The 18,047-nt window shown below is 43.6% G+C and overlaps 1 protein-coding gene across 11 annotated transcripts in view; it reads left to right on the top strand.

The window, feature by feature from the left end:
* Positions 1-18,047, top strand: part of EPB41L1 (erythrocyte membrane protein band 4.1 like 1) — a 209,251-nt gene that overhangs the window by 169,273 nt on the left and 21,931 nt on the right. For 9 of the 11 annotated variants that reach the window (XM_077459075.1, XM_077459070.1, XM_077459073.1 and 6 more), the window contains 3 exons: positions 2,398-2,543; positions 4,144-4,176; positions 10,168-10,326. In XM_077459075.1, the coding sequence (XP_077315201.1) occupies positions 2,398-2,543; positions 4,144-4,176; positions 10,168-10,326 (338 nt within the window). The remainder of the gene's footprint in view (positions 1-2,397; positions 2,544-4,143; positions 4,177-10,167; positions 10,327-18,047) is intronic. The other 2 variants (XM_077459076.1, XM_077459079.1) reach the window with 1 other exon arrangement.

The following is an 18,047-nucleotide window of genomic DNA, read 5'->3' as shown; positions in this document are numbered from 1 at the left end:
CTCTGCAGGCTGGGGCTTATCAGAATGTGAATACGTATGGGGTACATTGTACCCCTACCCATTCACCCAAAAAAAAAAAGAAGTGTAGAGTTACAAATAACAAAGACGGTTTTTGACAATTAATTTATTAAAAATAAAGAATGTCCCCAATCGTAGGTACAGTGTGTCTTCTTTATATGGTCTTCCCCCTCCTCTGATGTCTTCTCCCTCCGCCTCTTCTCCTTCTTCTTGCTCAGTCAACCCGTTAAAAAATGGTCCTGCTCCTATGCTGGTTCCAGCTGTTATGTCAGCTATGGTGTCTGCCAGTTCTTTTATAACTATGGGGCAAGGCCATCCAGTGACGTCACCCATCCCCTTGTGACATCACTGCCCAGGCTATGATGGGGCAGTGACATAACAAGAAGGAGGGGTCTCCCAATGATGTCACCGGATGGCCACGCCTGTTTTTTTATTTTGAGCGGGTTGGCAGGGGCAGCAGAGGAAGAAGAACACCAGATCGGCGAAGAAGACCTCAGCGAAGGGAGAAGACTGGAAGCAGCAGACATCAGTGGAGGGAGAAGACCGGAGGAAGAAGACACCTTGGACCTACAACTGAGGACATTCTTCATTTTTAATAAAGGACTTGTCAAAAAACGTTTTTCTTTTTTGTAGCACTACACTTCTATTTTTTGGGTGAAAAGGTAGGGGTACAGTGTAACACATACTCATTCACATGGGGAGGGGCTGGGATCTGGGGGCCCACTTGTTAAACGGGGCTTTCAAATTCCGATAAGCCCCCGCAGCCACAGTCCAGGGTTATTGCAAAGAGGCATCAACAAGGGGACAAGGTGCTTTGGGATGGAATGCGCACAGGCCCCACTGCCCCAAATCACCCACCGATCCATGCTGAGATCATGTGGCCTGGTATGGTCGGGGGGGGGGGTGCGTTCACTTGTACCCCCCTTCTTTTTTTTTTTTGGAGCGAACGCAGGGAAGCCGGGCCTGCTCCTTTACAACCAGCAAAAATTCTAATTTTACTAATTCTCCACAACTATGCTGCAAATGCACCACAACCGTATGCCAGTGCAGTTGCAGCGCATTACCATAAACTTGATTGGGAAGCGTTGACAGGCTTCAATCGCTTTTTGACTCGACTTGAGGCTTCAATTCGGAAACTATGCAAGGCTAACGCCTCATGTTTTTATGTGCTGTCCATTGTATCATTCTCATAGGCGTTTGAGGGGCCTTTTTAACTGATACCAATGATGGGGCACTATTCCTCCCACTGACACCAATGATGGGGCACTATTCCTCCCACTGACACCAATGATGGGGCACTATTCCTCCCACTGATCCCAACAATGGGGCACTATTGCTCCCACTAAAACCAATGGTGGGGCATTGATGGGGCAAAAGATTTTGACAACATGAGGGATAACGCACTGGGCTATGAGAAACCTCTATCTATCTATTAAGGGTTATTCAAAGGGCTGGGCAATGAAACCTGAAAATTAGTTTTCATCATTGGTGTCAGTGGGAGGAATAGTGCCCATCATTGGTATCAGTGGGAGAAATGGTGCACCACCATTGGTATCAGTGGGAGGAATAGTGATCCATAATTGGTGTCAGTGGAAGGAATAATGCCCCATCATTGGTATCAATGGGAGGAATGGTGCACCATCATTGGTATCAGTGGAAGGAATGGTGCGCCATCATTGGTGTCAGTTGTGGATGGAATAGTCCCTGAAGGGCCAGATAGAGGCAAGCAAAGGGCCACATACGGCCCCAGGGCCGGAGTTTGGAGACCACTGGTCTAGATTTTCCTATCCTAGCCATATTGATAAGCTTATTCTGTGGCCACATTTGGGTAGAAGCCAGTAGACTTGGCAATACGTTTCGGAATGTTGAAGAACACTTTTGCACACATTAGACAACGTCAAAATTTTCACATCAATTTCCCTGGTGGGGATCAAGCCAAAACGCTAGCACTGCAAGGCCACAGCTTTCTTTGTAGAATGAAGATAGAACGATTACATGTTCAGAACGTTAAGATTTTGACAACATGAGGGATAACGCACTGGGCTATGAGAAACCTTTATCTATCTATTAAGGGTTATTCAAAGGGCTGGGCAAAGAAACCTGAAAATTTGTTTCATATATCAATCTGCGTTAATTAACAAAATCTGGCATATGATTGGCTGCTATGCTCAAGAAATACTTTTTTTTTCTCCGGTTATAATTTTCAGGTTTTTCATTGTATATTACTGTAGGTTTTACTGCACAATTATACTCCTTATAAATAAAACCCATAGAAAGAATTACAACTATGAAATCCATTACTAACACATCTGCAATATCATTTTATATTTATATCTTCTTGCCTCATATTCATATACACCCACTCACTGCTCTTTAAAGGAATTTCTAAACAGAGTGCTCTAAATGAGAATCATGAATCCACCCCAGAGAAAAATCACAAGGCAACTCCGGGAGAAGAAGAAGAAGATGAAGACGAAGGAGAAGAGGAAGAAGTGACCACTCCAACCAAAATCAAAGAGCTTAAGGTAAGATGACTTCCATACTTCCATGTTTAAAGCATGCATCTCTTTATTTGTCTGTCAATTTAAAGTGTTTGAGAGCCAAACTGGTCTATACAGGGATTTATTACTTGCTAAGAAAGATGGGTTTAGATCCACCTTGTTATATGCCCAGCTCCAACATACAAGTCTAATAGATACTTGCTTACGGTAGTTACTAAAGGGCTTGGGTGGCGGATGTGCATGTACAATTGCCTTATTTGTGCGTGTTCTTGTACTGGCTGCTTCTGGACAGCCTGAACATGTCTTTAGTTGTGTTCAGTCATTGCTGATGCCCATATCTACTGTAGATCAGCCAACTACATCAGGTTCAGATAGATTAATCTGCTTCTGTACTTAAAACCCAATGGAAGTGTTCAGAAGTCAGTCCATTGGCAATAGGTATTGACGCCTACTTTTACCAAAACGTTAAAATATCTCCAACTAGCTCATATTCAGAACTCAGTAAAGGAAAGCAATCAAAAGAAGTGACCACATCAGCTAAACCAGGAGCCTTGTAAACTGTTGTTAAGGATCAATCTGGCCACTTAAGGTCCCATTGACAATTGAAGGCATTCTGGTAACGTTAACCAGGTAATGTGTCGTGTTCAGGAGTTACATTGCGTTAAGGTAGTTAATTAAGTTTGAATAGGCTGCCATGGACCTCATTCCACTGAAATTCAGACATGCCCAACCTAGAAGCATTGCACTGCCCTTCAAAGTAAATCACAAAACACTGCAATGCTGTCAAGCTTTGCCATGCTTTGTGGTCAGCACAATGCGGTGTGAAAGGGCCCTTAAAATATCTGCTGGCTCATAGACCTCACTAATTGGGTCCTGAGTTTTACTTTAATTAGCCCATCCCTGAAATAACTCTTTTGACAATTAACTGTAACAATGATAGTAACCCATTCTAACCAGGTTTCTCTCTAGCTAGCTAGTGTAGGCAGAATTCATTTGTCATGCTACATGTTTTAAATAATGTATTATTTGTTTGGATGATCCCAAACCATCATAGTCATGCCACCCTGATCTTGTGATCATGTCATATGGTTGCACCCTGAAAATATGTTTCCAGGCAAGGATGGCAGATTAAAATAGTTCAATGTTATTACAAGGAGTATATGAGCTCTCACATCAACCTCCATTTGGGAGTACCCATGTACAGTGCCCAAGCTACTTATTTAAGCATTTTTGTCACGTTAGTGACAATGCCAATGAGCCAGTTTCCATTTTGATAGAGCCTGCAGTAGTTGCGTCTCAGACTTCCTGATAGTAATGGCTATGCAGGGTTTGTAATTTACCGTTTTTTCAGTATGTCTTCCAGTTCTTTTTGTCTTGTGTCCTCATGTTTAAATAAAGTTTGTTGCTAATTAATTTGGCTTTCCCCATATATTTTGTAGTCTTTGCTTCGTTTAATTTTGTCTACCACCATGTTCGTTTACCCTGCTTTAAATTCTGTCCTCGGATAAAAGTTCCCATGCTATGGGCATTGATCTTCAATTCCTTGTAGCCATATTTGTCTGTTTGTACTGCTTTGTTTCTCACACTCACTCGCTTGCTTCTGTTTCCTGACTATTGCTACCAGTCGGAGCAAGAGAGCACTCCCCGGCACAAGGAGGTACCCACTTATAACCAAACATCCATTTACCTATCCTGGCTCCCATCCACCTATCCTATAACCCAGCATCCAACTAGCTCCCTTTGGTCTACCCCAATACCAACCTTTTTTTCTTCATAGATGCCATCAACCTTGTCTTTTAAGCTACCCTATACTCTGTTCACCTGTTACCCCTCCTCCCAACCACACATATATAACTTCATGTAGAGTCACAGAAACCTAATAAAATACCAGGTAATTAAAAACCAAGCATGACATCTGACTATCATTACTGTAATGACCCCATTTGCCATTGGACTCTGGAAACCATTCAGAGGAGGTGTATTGTTGTAAGTTGAGGTCTTTACATGCCTTAGAGAAGGGATGCTCAGCCCGTGGCCCACAACCTGAAACCAGGGAAGCGTTTGCCTAGGGTTGGCAACCCGTTGATTGCAATCTAGGCTTGCCAACCTGCTAACTCTGAGCATCAGAGTGCAGTGAGTTGGCGCCATCAGCGGAGGGAACTGGAGCCACATAAGCCTATGCTTCCTCTGTAGCACCGGCTAATGTGCACTCCGCCTCTAAACCTTTCTAGCAGCCTGGAGAGTGATGCCTGTAACAGCTGCAAGAGGAAAAGAAGGTCAGTGTATTAGGCTGGGTTCACACCTATGCGAATTCGATGCATTGAATTTGCATTACAGGAGAGTGTGACAGGCTCTCGATAGAGCCAGTTCACACATCTCCGGGGCGCCGAAGACATACAGCAGAAGGGTCCTGTGCATCTTTGGCTCTGTTTCAGGTCGGAATTCAGGCAAAAATGTGGACCTGAAACGGTTAATGGGGATGCACCGGAGCCCCTGCTGTTCCCCACACTGCACATAGTGTAAACCCAGCCTTAAACAACACATACACTGGGTATAATAGCTTTTGCAATGGGCATATTAGCACCTATAAAAGTTTTAAGAACTAGTAGGCTGTTGTCACACTGATGCGCGGGTGCAGTGCAGTACACCTGCAACTTTCCTGTGGGATAGCTGCACTGAGCGATAGACTTCTATGTCTCAGTGCAAAGCACAGCTGACCCCTCAGTAAACTGCAGAGCATCAGGGGCCTCAGGACAGTAAGTAAATTTACATTTGTGGTTTGGGGGGAAGTAAAACCCTATTGTTCATCGAGGCCCATGACTGGTTACCAAATTACTGGTCCTCGGTCTTTAAAAGGTTGAGCACAGCTGCCTTAGAAGACAAACACATAAAGGAAACCAGTTCTGAAGATACATGTAAGCTGCCATTAAATGGGTTGTAAACCCTTGTGTTTTTTCACCTTCATGCATCCCATGGGGCCTGGCAGTGACCGGCCCCTAGCCCCCTTGTTTTACTTACCAGAGCCCCTTATTTCCCCCAACAGGGACACGCTGCCCCTCTCTCCACGGGATCCCGGCTCATGATTGGATAGATTGATAGCAGCGCAGCCGTTGGCTCCTGCTGCTGTCAATCAAATCCAATGACTTGGGGGCGGGTCGAGTCCGGCATTCGTGTCTATGGATGCAAATGCTGGACTCGAGAGCGCTCCCGCAAGGTAACCCCTTCGGGAGAGCGCTTCTTTTAGGTGGCTATCTGATGTGGAGAGGAGCCACAAAAACCACAGAGGGACCCCAGAAGAGGATGTTCGGGGCACAGATCTGCACTGAGGGTACGTATGATATGTTTTTATTTAAAAAAAAATAAAAAACGAGCCTTTACAGTCACTTTAATCTCTCTGAAAATGCTATTTGCCTGGCCTTTATGACATTCTATAGATTCTGAGCTACAAGAACAACTATGTAGATCAGGGGGTCCAAGCCAGTGTGACCCTGAAAGTACTTAACCACTTCCCGTCTGGCTCACGCCAATATACTGCGGTAGGTTGGCAGCCCTGTGTGAACCGCTGTACAGGTACATCTGCTCTTTAAAGAGCCTTAGCAGATGCGTGCCTGCTGCATGGCGGGGGACCCGATGCACGTGGCTAGCGGTCGCGATGCCCGTCAGCTACCCAAGATCGCTGGAATGAGAGCCAGAACAGGGATCTGTGTGTAAACACAGAAATCCAGGTTCTGTCAGGGGAGGAGAGGCAGATCGTCTGCTCCTAAAGATTAGGAACAGCAATCAGTCTCCTCCCCCAGTGAGTCCCATCCCCCCACAGCTAGAAACACCTAGCAGGGAACACATTTAACCCCTTGATTGCCCCCTTAGTGTTAACTTCTTCACTGCCAGTGGTATTTACACACTAAAAAAAAAATTATAAAAATGCCATAAATCTATTCCCTATTATGTAGATGCTATAACTTTTGCTCTAACCAATCAATATGCGTTTATTGACGGTTTTTATTTTCGTTTTTTTTTTTTACCCAAAAAATTTAGAAGAGCATATATCTGCCTAAACTGATGAATACTTTTTTTTTTTTTTTTTTTTTTTTTTTTTAATTGGGGATAATTATTATAGCAAAAAGTAAAAAATGTTTTTTTTTTTTTTTTTTTTTTTTTTAATTTTTTTTGTTTATAATGCAAAAAATAAAAACCGCAGAGGTGATGGAATACCACCAAAAGAAAGCTCTATTTGTGGGGGGAAAAAATATCAATTTTGTTTGGGTTCAGCGTCGCACGACCACGCAATTGTCAGTTAAATCAACACAGTGCCGTATCGCAAAAAATGGCCTGTTCATTAAGGGGGCAAACCCTTCCGAGTCTGAAGTGGTTAAATCAGAAACAATCATGCAGCTGGTATTTTCAGAAGAAAGTTGGCAATGACAGCTATCATACAGGTTATCTTTATATGGTAAATCCACCCATAGCTAATATTTCTTATCCAGTGACACCAACAAAATAAATCACCCACAAGCCTGTTAGGTCTCTCCTTGTTGGAGCCTCTTGAAAGGAAAAGTATAGCCTTGCTGCAGTGTTTTATTATTAATTCTATCAATAAGTGGTAATGTTCATTAACTTTATTTCTGTGTATAAAGCTAGCTGGGTTTCTTGCAATCTTATAGTATAATTGGAAAAATATATATAAAACTGCGCTTATGATATCAAAGCATCAAATAAACAGCTGCATCACTAACGTGAGATATTATCACAGAATATGAATACGTGCAAAAAAAATGTGTTGCACAAAAAATAAATAAAAAAAAAATAAAAGTCAGTAAGTCCATGAGTCGCTAGCGTGACACTCTAAGGATATAAAACAAAGGTGTTGCAAGTGTCTTGACCACTGCAGCCACCAACAAAGTCCTCAACCTTGTGAATACCACCACCAGTCAATGGATGTGCTCTTACCATAGAGCAATGACCACCTATTACGAGGGGGGTCACAGAAAGCTCATGTGTCTCAGAAACGTAGTCACCATACGATATTCAGCATACTGAAGACAAAGGAGATCACTTCAAACCCATGGTACCATATGGCATACCCCAATGAAGAGATGAAACGCCAAACATACAATTACCATACATTCTGTGACACCCCCCCCCCCCCCCCCCCCCTACGGTAAAAGCACATCCATTGATTGGTGGTGGTATTCACAAGGAGGAGGACTTTGCTGGTGGCTGCAGTAGTCAAGACAATTTTAGCCCTTGTACACACGGTCGGACATTCCGACCACAAAATCTGTCAGATTTTTTCCGATGGATTTTGTCCGAAACTGGTGTTTCATACACACGTTCGGACAAATTTGTCAGAAAATCTGATCGTTCGGAACATGATGACGTTCGTTCGTTACGACGGGACTACGTTTAGGCTAGTAGCCAATAGCTTTGGTCTCATAATTTGATCTGAGCATGCGTGGCACTTTGTCCGATCGGAATTCTCTACAAACTATCGGACTTTGTCCGATCAGATCATGTTGTCGGAAAATTTTATATCCAGCTCTCAAACTTTGTTGGTCAGACATTCTGATGGAAAAAGTCCGATGGAGCCCACACACGGTCGGATTATCCGACAACACGGTCCGATCGGATATTTTCCGTCGGAACGTCCGACCGTGTGTACAAGGGCTTACACCTCTTATATCATTAGTCTTTTTTCTTTTTTTTTAGCACAACACATTTATTGTTAGCTCCTACAGCCTGACATATAAAAATGTAGCACTGGACTCTGCACATTGACACCCCGTTAACTTGAATAGCAAAAGGAGCATCCCATTCAGATTTGTGGCTTGTTGAGCTGGCCATACACTGTAATCTAACAAAAATATAGGAATTCCACTGTGCCTTGTGTATTCTAGGCACTGCCACAGGTGGCTGTCAGAATACCTGACCAACAGCTGTCCAGCTAAAAATTTTCTACCTTCTTACATTTACTCGAAGGATGTTGGGTGGGTGGAGGCCGACAGGGTCATCCATGTAGTAAATGCCACCTGTTCATCAGCAAGTGGCCAAAGTTCATATAGTGTATGGATAGCTGTAGTGTGCAGCTTAACACTAGATGCAGGCATCACAGGAGGCTGGAGCCATCACAAGAGGACCTGCGTGGGGGTGGGATGATGGGAACCCCCTCAAAAGGGGGGCTAGGGAAATTGTGTTTCTTTCATTGACAGACACACAAAGTCATATGCTGTTAGGTTACAAGATAAAAACAAAAAAGATGTTGATCAGCCCAGGATAGCCCCTCCAACAACCAGCATGTTTTTTGCTAGTGTCCTAGAAAGATGGAAATATTTTCTCCAGCTCTGCCAAAAAAAGTGTAACCTTATTTTGGTGGCATTTTTTCTTCAGTTTTTTTTCTTCAATCAATATTCTAGATTGCTGCTTGAGCTGGTCTCTACAATTGCAGCTATTCAGTTTTCAACCTAACTTTGGAGTGCTGTACCCAAACCCATTGTAGGGGCAAGTGAGCTTCAGGCACTGAGTTTTGTGTTGGTGCTTTCCAAATCCCGCTTTGGTAGCAAATTGGCTTCAGAGCCATTGGAATTACCTCAGTGTTTGCCCTGCCTCTAAAGACACTCTGTGAGTAGGCCGATCAGGTTGAGTACCAAGAGCTACCTCATTAATTGGACAGCTGAGTGCCTTTGAAATCCCCACTTTCCAGTGGTCTTACTGAAGAATGGGTTAACTTTATGGGGCTAAGCACTGATGTCATCCACTGAATGGTGTGTTGTACATTGTAGGCATTGCATTATTATTTGGCTTGATGGCCACTGATGGGAAGCATAGGAAATCCACACTCTTAAGTTCCCTCACTGTTGTGTCTACAGGACAGGCAGTGATGGGAGGTTTAGCACTTCTCCACTTTACCGAAAAGATATAGCCTTTAGATATACTTCAACTTGATTACTACATACCCTCCATAATTACCTGCCCACTCCAGCATGTTCTCATACAAAACTTCCTAACAACTCTTTCCCTACCACCTAGACACCTTCCTTCCCACCTCTCCTACCTATCTGCACGTACTTTCTCATCTCAATACATCTTAAAATGAACCTGTACTCTACTTTAAAAATGTAAAAGTAGATGTCATGACAAAGAACATGCACCCTAAGATGTTCCCCTTCTGTTATCTAGCTCCACTTTGTTACTGGACCCTGACTTTGATGACTTTACAGCTAAGCTCCACCAGTGCTCTGTCCAATGATCCAGCCAATGAGACATTGTCATTGGACAGTGGAACAGCAGGTAGCTGTGCGTAGTCATGAAGTAAGGGTAAGTTACGTCCCACTAACGAAGTGAAACTGCATAAGAGACGTAGGCTGAATGCCCATTTCTGGCTAATAACATTTAAAAAAAAAATCTTGTGGTGTCTGCTCTTGAGCTGGAATTTTCCTTTATCTTAATATGGAATGCAGGTCCACTTTAAAGACCCTGTTGTTACACCTGAACGTCCAACCTTCCAGAACCCTGCACCTAGCTTATTCATTTTCAAACCACAGGTTTTCAGAATTACTGGAACCCCTTCACTGCCAGAGAGGTATGGGTCATACGGTAGAGTGAAGGGGTTGCAACAGGCTATTGACTTGTGTTTGTTATATCCCTCATGCAGTTCCTGGACAAGTCACAAGATGTCCTACTGAAGCACCAGGCCAGTATTAATGAGCTGAAAAGAACCTTGAAACAGCCAAACAGCAAACTTGTTCACAGAGAACGTGGGCGAGAAAAGAGGCTGCCGTCTTCACCTACCTCCTCATCCCCCAAATTGGAGGTAAGTTTACTTTCACAGAGTTAAAGGACCATTCCATGTAAATGTTCTGTATACATGAAGTTAATACTATAGGACATGGAGGCTTACTATTACACTAAGCCCTTGTACACACGATCGGAGATTCCGACGGAATGTGTCCGATCGGAGCGTTTTGACAGATATTCCGACTGTGTGTGGTCTGCATCGGACTGTTTCCGTCGGAATATCCGTCGGACCAAATTTTCCAACTTGCCGGAAATATTTTCCGACAAAATGCTCCGATCGGACATACTCCGATCATGTGTAGAGAATTCCGATCGGAGAAAGTGCCACGCATGCTCAGATCAAATTCCTACATCAAAGCTATTGTTGTAACGAAATAACGTCATCACGTTCTGAACGATCGGATTTTCCGACAACTTTGTCCGACCGTGTGTATGCAACAGTTTCGGACAAGATTCGTCGGACAAAATCCGACGGACAGAATCCGACGGATTTGGTTGTCGGACTCTCCGACCGTGTGTACAAGGGCTATGAAAGGCCGGAAGGGTGGGTCAAAGAACATAGTGGGGCTGTAGGCTCACATTTACAGATTAAAGTACATGTAAACCCTAACATATAAGCCTGGTACACACTATGAGTTTTTTTTGGGTTGAACAAAAAAAAACCTGTCGGCTTTGGTCAGAGCCGATGCACTATCTGAAGTTATAACGGGAGCTGGTCGGCTGATGGTTTTCAAGCATGCTCGTCCAACGGAAGCCGGCCAAGCGACGAGCTTCTGTCGGACAGGGTGCCAGCAGTTTGTTTATTTTGAGCCGGCCGATGTCTCCCGACATTCCGCCTGTGTACGGGGGCTTTAGATTGCCCAAGCACTGGGTATCAAAAACAATAGACATTTTTCAATAAAATACGGTTTTCTTCTTTTTCTTCAGTTCAGTTGATTTCCTACACCCTCTTTGCAGCCATTTTCTCTGTATCCACATGCACTGTAGCGATGACTGCGTGGCAGTTACCACTGTGGGTTATGTTCACATAATATGGGTTAAAATGGCCACTGATTGGAAGACTATGCAACAGGGTGACAATGCAGAGGCACAATGGTCTACATTTTGGGGCTCCAAAAAATAACGAATATAGGTATAGACAGTGCAGCAACATTGATTTTACTACTGTTTCCTGTAAGGTACACATCAGGGACAATAAAACTCATTCTGAGTCAAAACCCTCCCAGTATCATACCCTGGGTGAAGACAGGAACAGGGCTTACCAAAGGAAATGCCGCTTTTACAGACTGGTACACAGTAAACTGCCTGCTACTGATGACCTATCCATAATTTATCCTTGTATTGAAGTGGACTTAAAGGCCCCTTTCACAGGACTATTCTGATCAGGTCTGTCTGTCAGTTTTTCAGGTGAAAACGATCGAATGGTCCGTTCACCCCTATGCACCGGTGGATGCAAACAAACAAATGTCCTACCTCTGATCTGATCGGTCCACTAAAAGCAAAAAGAAGGGGATCCTTTCTCTTCTGTGTAGGCGGATCAGATTGGAGGGTAGTCAGGTGTAAACGGACAGCAGAGTCTGTTTACACCCGACCAACTATATAGCAGAGCAGGCTCTGCAGAAACTGAGAGGACACGGACCACTCAACTGCCTGCTCTGTTCAGATCAGCAGGGATCCTGTCCGCCCATGTGAAATGGACCAATTTGAAAAACTGACCCTTTTTATTTAAATTCCTCTTGAAAAATAGCAGTGCACTTTCTGTGCCTTGGCACTCTTGTTCTGTAGCCTCATATCTGTATATCTGCAATGTAAGATCCTTATAAATGCTTCTGCTTGCTAATCTCACCACATCTGGGGTGAGATTTGGTGATGTCAGTACTGTGCTGCTCACATTGTTTGCTGGAGAGAAGTCTGCATTGTAGGATTTCCTTGATGTTGCTTTATTCATTCTAAGGGTATTTACTTTCTGCAGTACTCCTGCTGCTTCTTGAATAGTGTGTGATCAATCATCAGATCACCTGTCATCAGGAAAGCGGCTCTGACATGAGGAAGCAAATCCCTGCTCATCTACAAGGATAGCCGCAACCGCACAAATAAACAATGCAGAACAAGACATGGTATGTAAGTTATAGAGGAAAGATCAGCTGCAGGGAGTTTACAATCAATACCGGGGACTAGACTTTTGTCCTCTTGATTCCTTTTTTAGCAGGTGCCTACTAGGGCGCTTATGCTGTAGATAGTTACTGGGCTAGTTTTTGAGCTTCCCCGGCTTTTTGGGTTCTGTTCTCCACCCTGTTCTGCATATAAAAATGGGGAAGGCAATGCATGGGGAAGAAGTGAAAAGTTAGTCTGAGAAGATGTAACCTCCTGCAACCCACGAACTGCCTGCATGGGAATCCATCTCACCAAGGACTACCTGGAATTATGCACTACTACCTGGAAAGGTATGCCTGGGCAGCCTAAAATGAGTCAGTTAGGTAAAAACTGTATTTTGCAGTATGAGACTGTAATTCTGCAAAAGATTCAATAAAGTGCTTTAACTGTTCTAAGCCTGTCTGAAGTTATTCAAAGGACTGCAGGAAGGTAGATGGTGTATCTAGAAGAACAAGGCCTGTAAAGCACAGATGGGATTGAAAGAACGGAGTGGAAGGCCACCACCAAGGGTTAACTCAACCAAAGAGTAAGCAGAAGAAATGTAGTTGCTACGAGTAACCATAAACTGGTGGGAGTGTAACAGCAGCCAGACAGTGAAGAGTGGTCTCAGGCATGGGTAACGGGCCTTCTGGTAGCAATGAGGTTGGTGTTTTGGTTACTCAAAAGTAGTTGGGATCGAACCCAAAGGTACAGAGACCCCAGATACCTGGCCGAATGGTATAGGAGAGCTAAAAGAGTTAACAAAGTGCACACATGATGTCACCGCTAGTGTACGGCGGGCCCAAATTTTGCCACAGGGAGTGAGGTGGCAGAGGTATGATGGACTGGTGGAGTAGGGCACAGGCTTAGAGGTGTTCTCCCTAAATGCTACATTCGGAAGGCTTAGGTGTGCAGTGGCATGGGAGAGGACATTTCACAGAGGAACTCTGTATGTTACACCGCTGCACACAGTGTATGGCTTGCCTACAAGCCAGGGTTCCGCCTTTAATGTTGACTTCAACATTATGGCCCTGCCTGGTCCTAGGCATTGGTGAGCACACAAGAAAGAGGTACCCCCACGTGCAGGGGAAGGATACCCCACCCCACACACTGTTCTGTGGAAGCTCAGCTGTCCATCTCAGACTGTGCAAGAATGTGCCAACTGGTGGATACCATGGTTGGACCGCCGCTCTCTCTGGCAGTGTCTGACCATCAAGATAGTTCATTGATACTAACAGCGATTAGCTGGGGCTCTCACATGCTAATACATGTTAATCTGGAACCTGAACGCCCTGTTATTTATTACTTCTAATTTCCATGTTTCTTAAAAAGTGTTAAGATGCCAAATTATGTTTCCTTATGCATGTCCAAAATACTAAAATAATCACTGTAGTTAGTTATCATTCCAGGTAGGAACAACTCAGCAAAAGTGCCATTAATCATAAATCCCAGAGAGACTTTTGTTCTGAAGGTTCTGTCTGGAACATCTTAATTTGGCTTGATCAGATTTTTTGCTTCTCTAAGTCTCCCCAAAGATTTATCAAAGAGATTACCTGGGGGCTGAAACTCTTGTGAAGGTCTGAGCAGCCTCTTCCTGTGTCCTGATTAGACCAAAGCAGTATACATTTTTTTTATATTTCATTTCAGTCTGCTTTATTCTTAAGATATCACGCCTGATAATTTTTTATCTCCTGTTAGTGTCTACCAAGCTTTAATGATGTCTGCAGCTCAGATCTTTCTTCTCTAGGGATGCTCTCCATCTGCCTTCATCCTTGGATTGGCTGATTTTATCAGACCTCATCTCTTAAGTTTAACACCAGCTATTAAATTGTGTTCATCCACTATATATATTTTTTTTATTTTAGGCACTTTAGAAGTCATTCTAGGCTGGCATTCTTTGCTCCTTAAAGCAGTATTATACAAAAAAAATGTAACCCCTTCATGACAAAGGTAAAAAAAATCCTAATGCCTCAACACAATTTTGCAACTTTGACTTGCGTTTGTTAAACTTATAACTGTACATATAGTGTATCCAGGTGTATTATACCTTGTTTTTTTCAGGACAAATTGGGCTTTCATTTAGTGGTAAATAGTAATGGATATCTCCTGATTTTTTTTTATTATTAGAGAAAATCTGGCCCAAAATAGTAAATAAATATATATATATATACATTTTAAATGTATCTGTATATTTCTTGCCATTACCATAACCTACGGCCGATGAACAACCTAAAATAAATTCTCCTGCTCCTGATGATTGCATGACCGCATATGTGTATGTTATTTGTTGTTTCTACCCATAGTAGAGACCAGAAACAATAGTGCACATTTTGTTTTTTTATTCTACCTAAAATACCTTGACAGTGATTATTCATTTAAAAAAGCTTTTTTTTTTTAATCCTACCTAAATGACCCTTGACCCTAACTAACCCCGACACTGACCTAGATCAAATCCTGATCTAGCTATTTGTTCCTTATTTTTTTTTTTGTTACATGCACTTTTATTTGTTTACATTTTTCTCCTCTAGCGAAGAGAAAAAGATACACCAGGACGGGCTGTACAGTGACGGATTACTGGGATAGCCATTTGGAGGTTTGGAAACCAGACCTCCCGCTTCCCGCTCGACAGTACGTCAGTTAGTACTGTGCAGCACGTTCTCAGCACAAACATATATATGCATATATGTAGGGCCAGATTAAGAGCATCATGGGCCTGGTGCTGAGAATTTTGGTGGGCCTTTTTTGGGAATAAATAAAATGAAAACAAACAATTTTTGTTAAAATAAATTATTAAAACAAATTCAATTAAACAGAGATAGGTTAAGGGTGGGTGAGAGAGAGGGGGGCTGAAAGAGAAGAGGGGGGGGGGGGTGAAAGAAAGGAGGGTAAAAGACTGAGGAGAGAGAGGGTGCCTCTGGGTAGCTTAAGTAGAATAGTAATGTGGCTCTAGTAGCGTGCCATGGCAAACTATGGGTGGGTTCATAATGGGGTAAGAGTGGGAGGGACTTAAAGGGGCATGGTTAGACAAAACAAAAGCATTCTTGTACTGTAAAAATGAAACCCTGCCATTACTTATGATTTTATGTACACTGAAAATAGAGAGCTAACATTCCAAACTGTAATCCTTTCTCTGTTACCTCTGGACATCCCCCTTCCCCCATCTGTTCAACTTTGCAGTACAGACTGATGACAGGCTCAGTGACAGTGGCAAGCAGGGCATGTTTACATCCCCAATGTTGGCAACATTCAGCAGTAGTGATGATATACCTATGAATATGCCCCACAATTTACCTTTCAGTTGTGGCCTGCTGCCAGGCCATCCAGGGACAAGTGCCCAAGGCAAAGATACCAAGCTGCACCCCCACACACACACACACACACACACACACACCATAGGGAAAGGGGAAGGGTTGGCAAGTGGGTCATGGGGTGGGGGGGGGGGGTAAGGTGGGGTACATGAGGTGGACGGTAGGTGCTGTGACCTAGAGGGTGAGAGATGCATGGCACAAAGGCAGTGCAATGAAACAGGATGGGCGGAGATGGATAGGAGAGAAGTTCTGGAAGAGGTAAAAGATGAGTAGACTGGAGGTAGCATAATGGAGGAGGAGAGGTTTGCATTCAAAGGTGCTGTGATCTGTAAAGTAAAGTAGTTCGTAGAGAGGCACAGTGACCAGCGAGAGGTGGGTAGTAGATGCTATACTTGTGTAGAGAAGGTGAGTTAGTATGGGGGGGGGGGGTTATGGTTGCAAGGAGTCGCTGTCACTAGGAGAGGTGGTGGACTGTAATGAAAATGGGGTTGGAGGGAGGTGTTGTGATTATGGGACCTTGTCAATGTTACCACTAGCTTCCTCCAGAGGTCTATTTTGCTCAGCAGACTCTTGAATCAAGGAGCTCCTCCTCCAAGTCCAGGGCTCCTGATCCTGGTTTTCACCGAGAATGCCAGTAATCCACTACCCTCTCCTTAGTGCTTCTGGTCAGCTTGGACCAGTGGTAAGGGCTTGTTGTTTGCTGTGATATCACTACCTACACTGTGGCTAAAGTGCGGGAAAGGATTCAGTGTGTGTGTGTGTGTGTGTGTAGTGGTTTCCTTTCTGGAGAGCCAGTGACACTGTGCTGCCAGCTGCCTAAACTGATGTCACAACTGCTGTCAGCACACCTTTGACAGGGAGCTTGCTATCAGTTGACGCCATCAACAAAATGTCTTTGGGCAGATAGTTCTCCTCCTTCTACAATTTAGCAGCACAATGCAGGGACTGATATTGCAGCAGGGCAGACTGCAGTAGTCATGGGACCCCATACAGAATGTCAGAGCACCCTCAGCTCATTGTCCTGTGGCTCCCCTCTGCTTTGGTTAGCTATGGTACATATAGCTATGGTTGGAGGGGGGGGGGGGGGGTTGTTAAAGCCAGCTGTACATGGATCGAAATGTGGCCAATTCAGCAGGGACTGTGCGAATTTAGATTCATTTACAGGCTAGCTTGTTTTACACAAGTTGATATATCGATCGCTTTGTGTGCAACCAGCCGGTTTTTCTCAAATGACCAGTGCCGCCAGCTATAGCCGGCAGCACTGATCATTGTATTCTGATGGCAGGGAAGGCCCCCCACCAGCAGAATATAAAAGCACAGCAGGAGTGATTGTGTGGATGGTGGAATCGGCTCTACTTTTTATTTTTTCATTGAATGAAAAAAAAAAAAATGTCTGGCCTGCCTTACACTTGCTATAAAGACAATCTTGTCATTGGGAAGGAGGAAAGTTTGTCTTTGACACGGCTGCAAGCACTTGGGGTCCATTCATACCAGCAGGCGTGCGTTATGGTCTATTTAAAGCGTGCCCTCTGTTGTGTGCAATCGGTAAAGTGCTTTGCATTGTTTAATTTTTCCCTTTTTTTTTTTTTTTTAAATCTAGTCAAAATGTATGAAAGACAGTTCATTGCACTTTATGTGCTGTCGTAACATGCGTTGTGCTGCAATAAAAGACATGCTTCATTTTTACACACCACAGCTCATACATGGTGTGAATAGAGCACATACAGAGTAATTGTTTTCTCTCTGTACTTATGGTGAGTCTGCATCCTTCTTCCTAAAGGGAAAAAAAAATGGTACAAAGCTTGCTAATATAGTAAGGGAGGAATGCACTTAAAATTTGCTGGAAGATGTTCAGATGTCATGATTTTTTTTTCATATCTTTACTATTATTCATTCTTGCTGCTGTCACCTATTCAGCTAGAAGATGTTTGCACAAAAAAAAAAAAAATTTACTTTGCACAATCATTATTTGTGGCTCACCATGTATTGTAGAATGCTCTTGTTCATAGAACAGATAGATCTGTTGATTGCATGAGAAGTAGACTGGGCACTGAACCCTCTCCCTCCTGGGGTGCCACTTTGCTTTTACCGGATGTTCTCCCCCATACGTGCTGCACGGATACAGGGGGCGGGGCTAGTGTAATTCACTGATGGTGCCCTCGGCCAATTAGAGTGTGTGGATCCTTCCTTACACTCCCTCCACCAGCAAAAAACAAGCATGGGTGCCCAGCAAGAAAGACTGTCACTGTAGGGGCGGGAGTTAGGGCATTTTGTGAAAGCTGTGGGGAAGGAACAA

This window comes from Lithobates pipiens, unplaced genomic scaffold, assembly GCF_037356315.1.
Source record: "Lithobates pipiens isolate NorthernLeopardFrog02 unplaced genomic scaffold, aLitPip1_a1.2 Scaffold_28, whole genome shotgun sequence".
Lineage (NCBI taxonomy): Eukaryota > Metazoa > Chordata > Amphibia > Anura > Ranidae > Lithobates > Lithobates pipiens.
The sequence above is the reverse complement of the archived record's forward strand: the minus strand, read 5'-3'. Positions and strand labels throughout refer to the sequence as shown.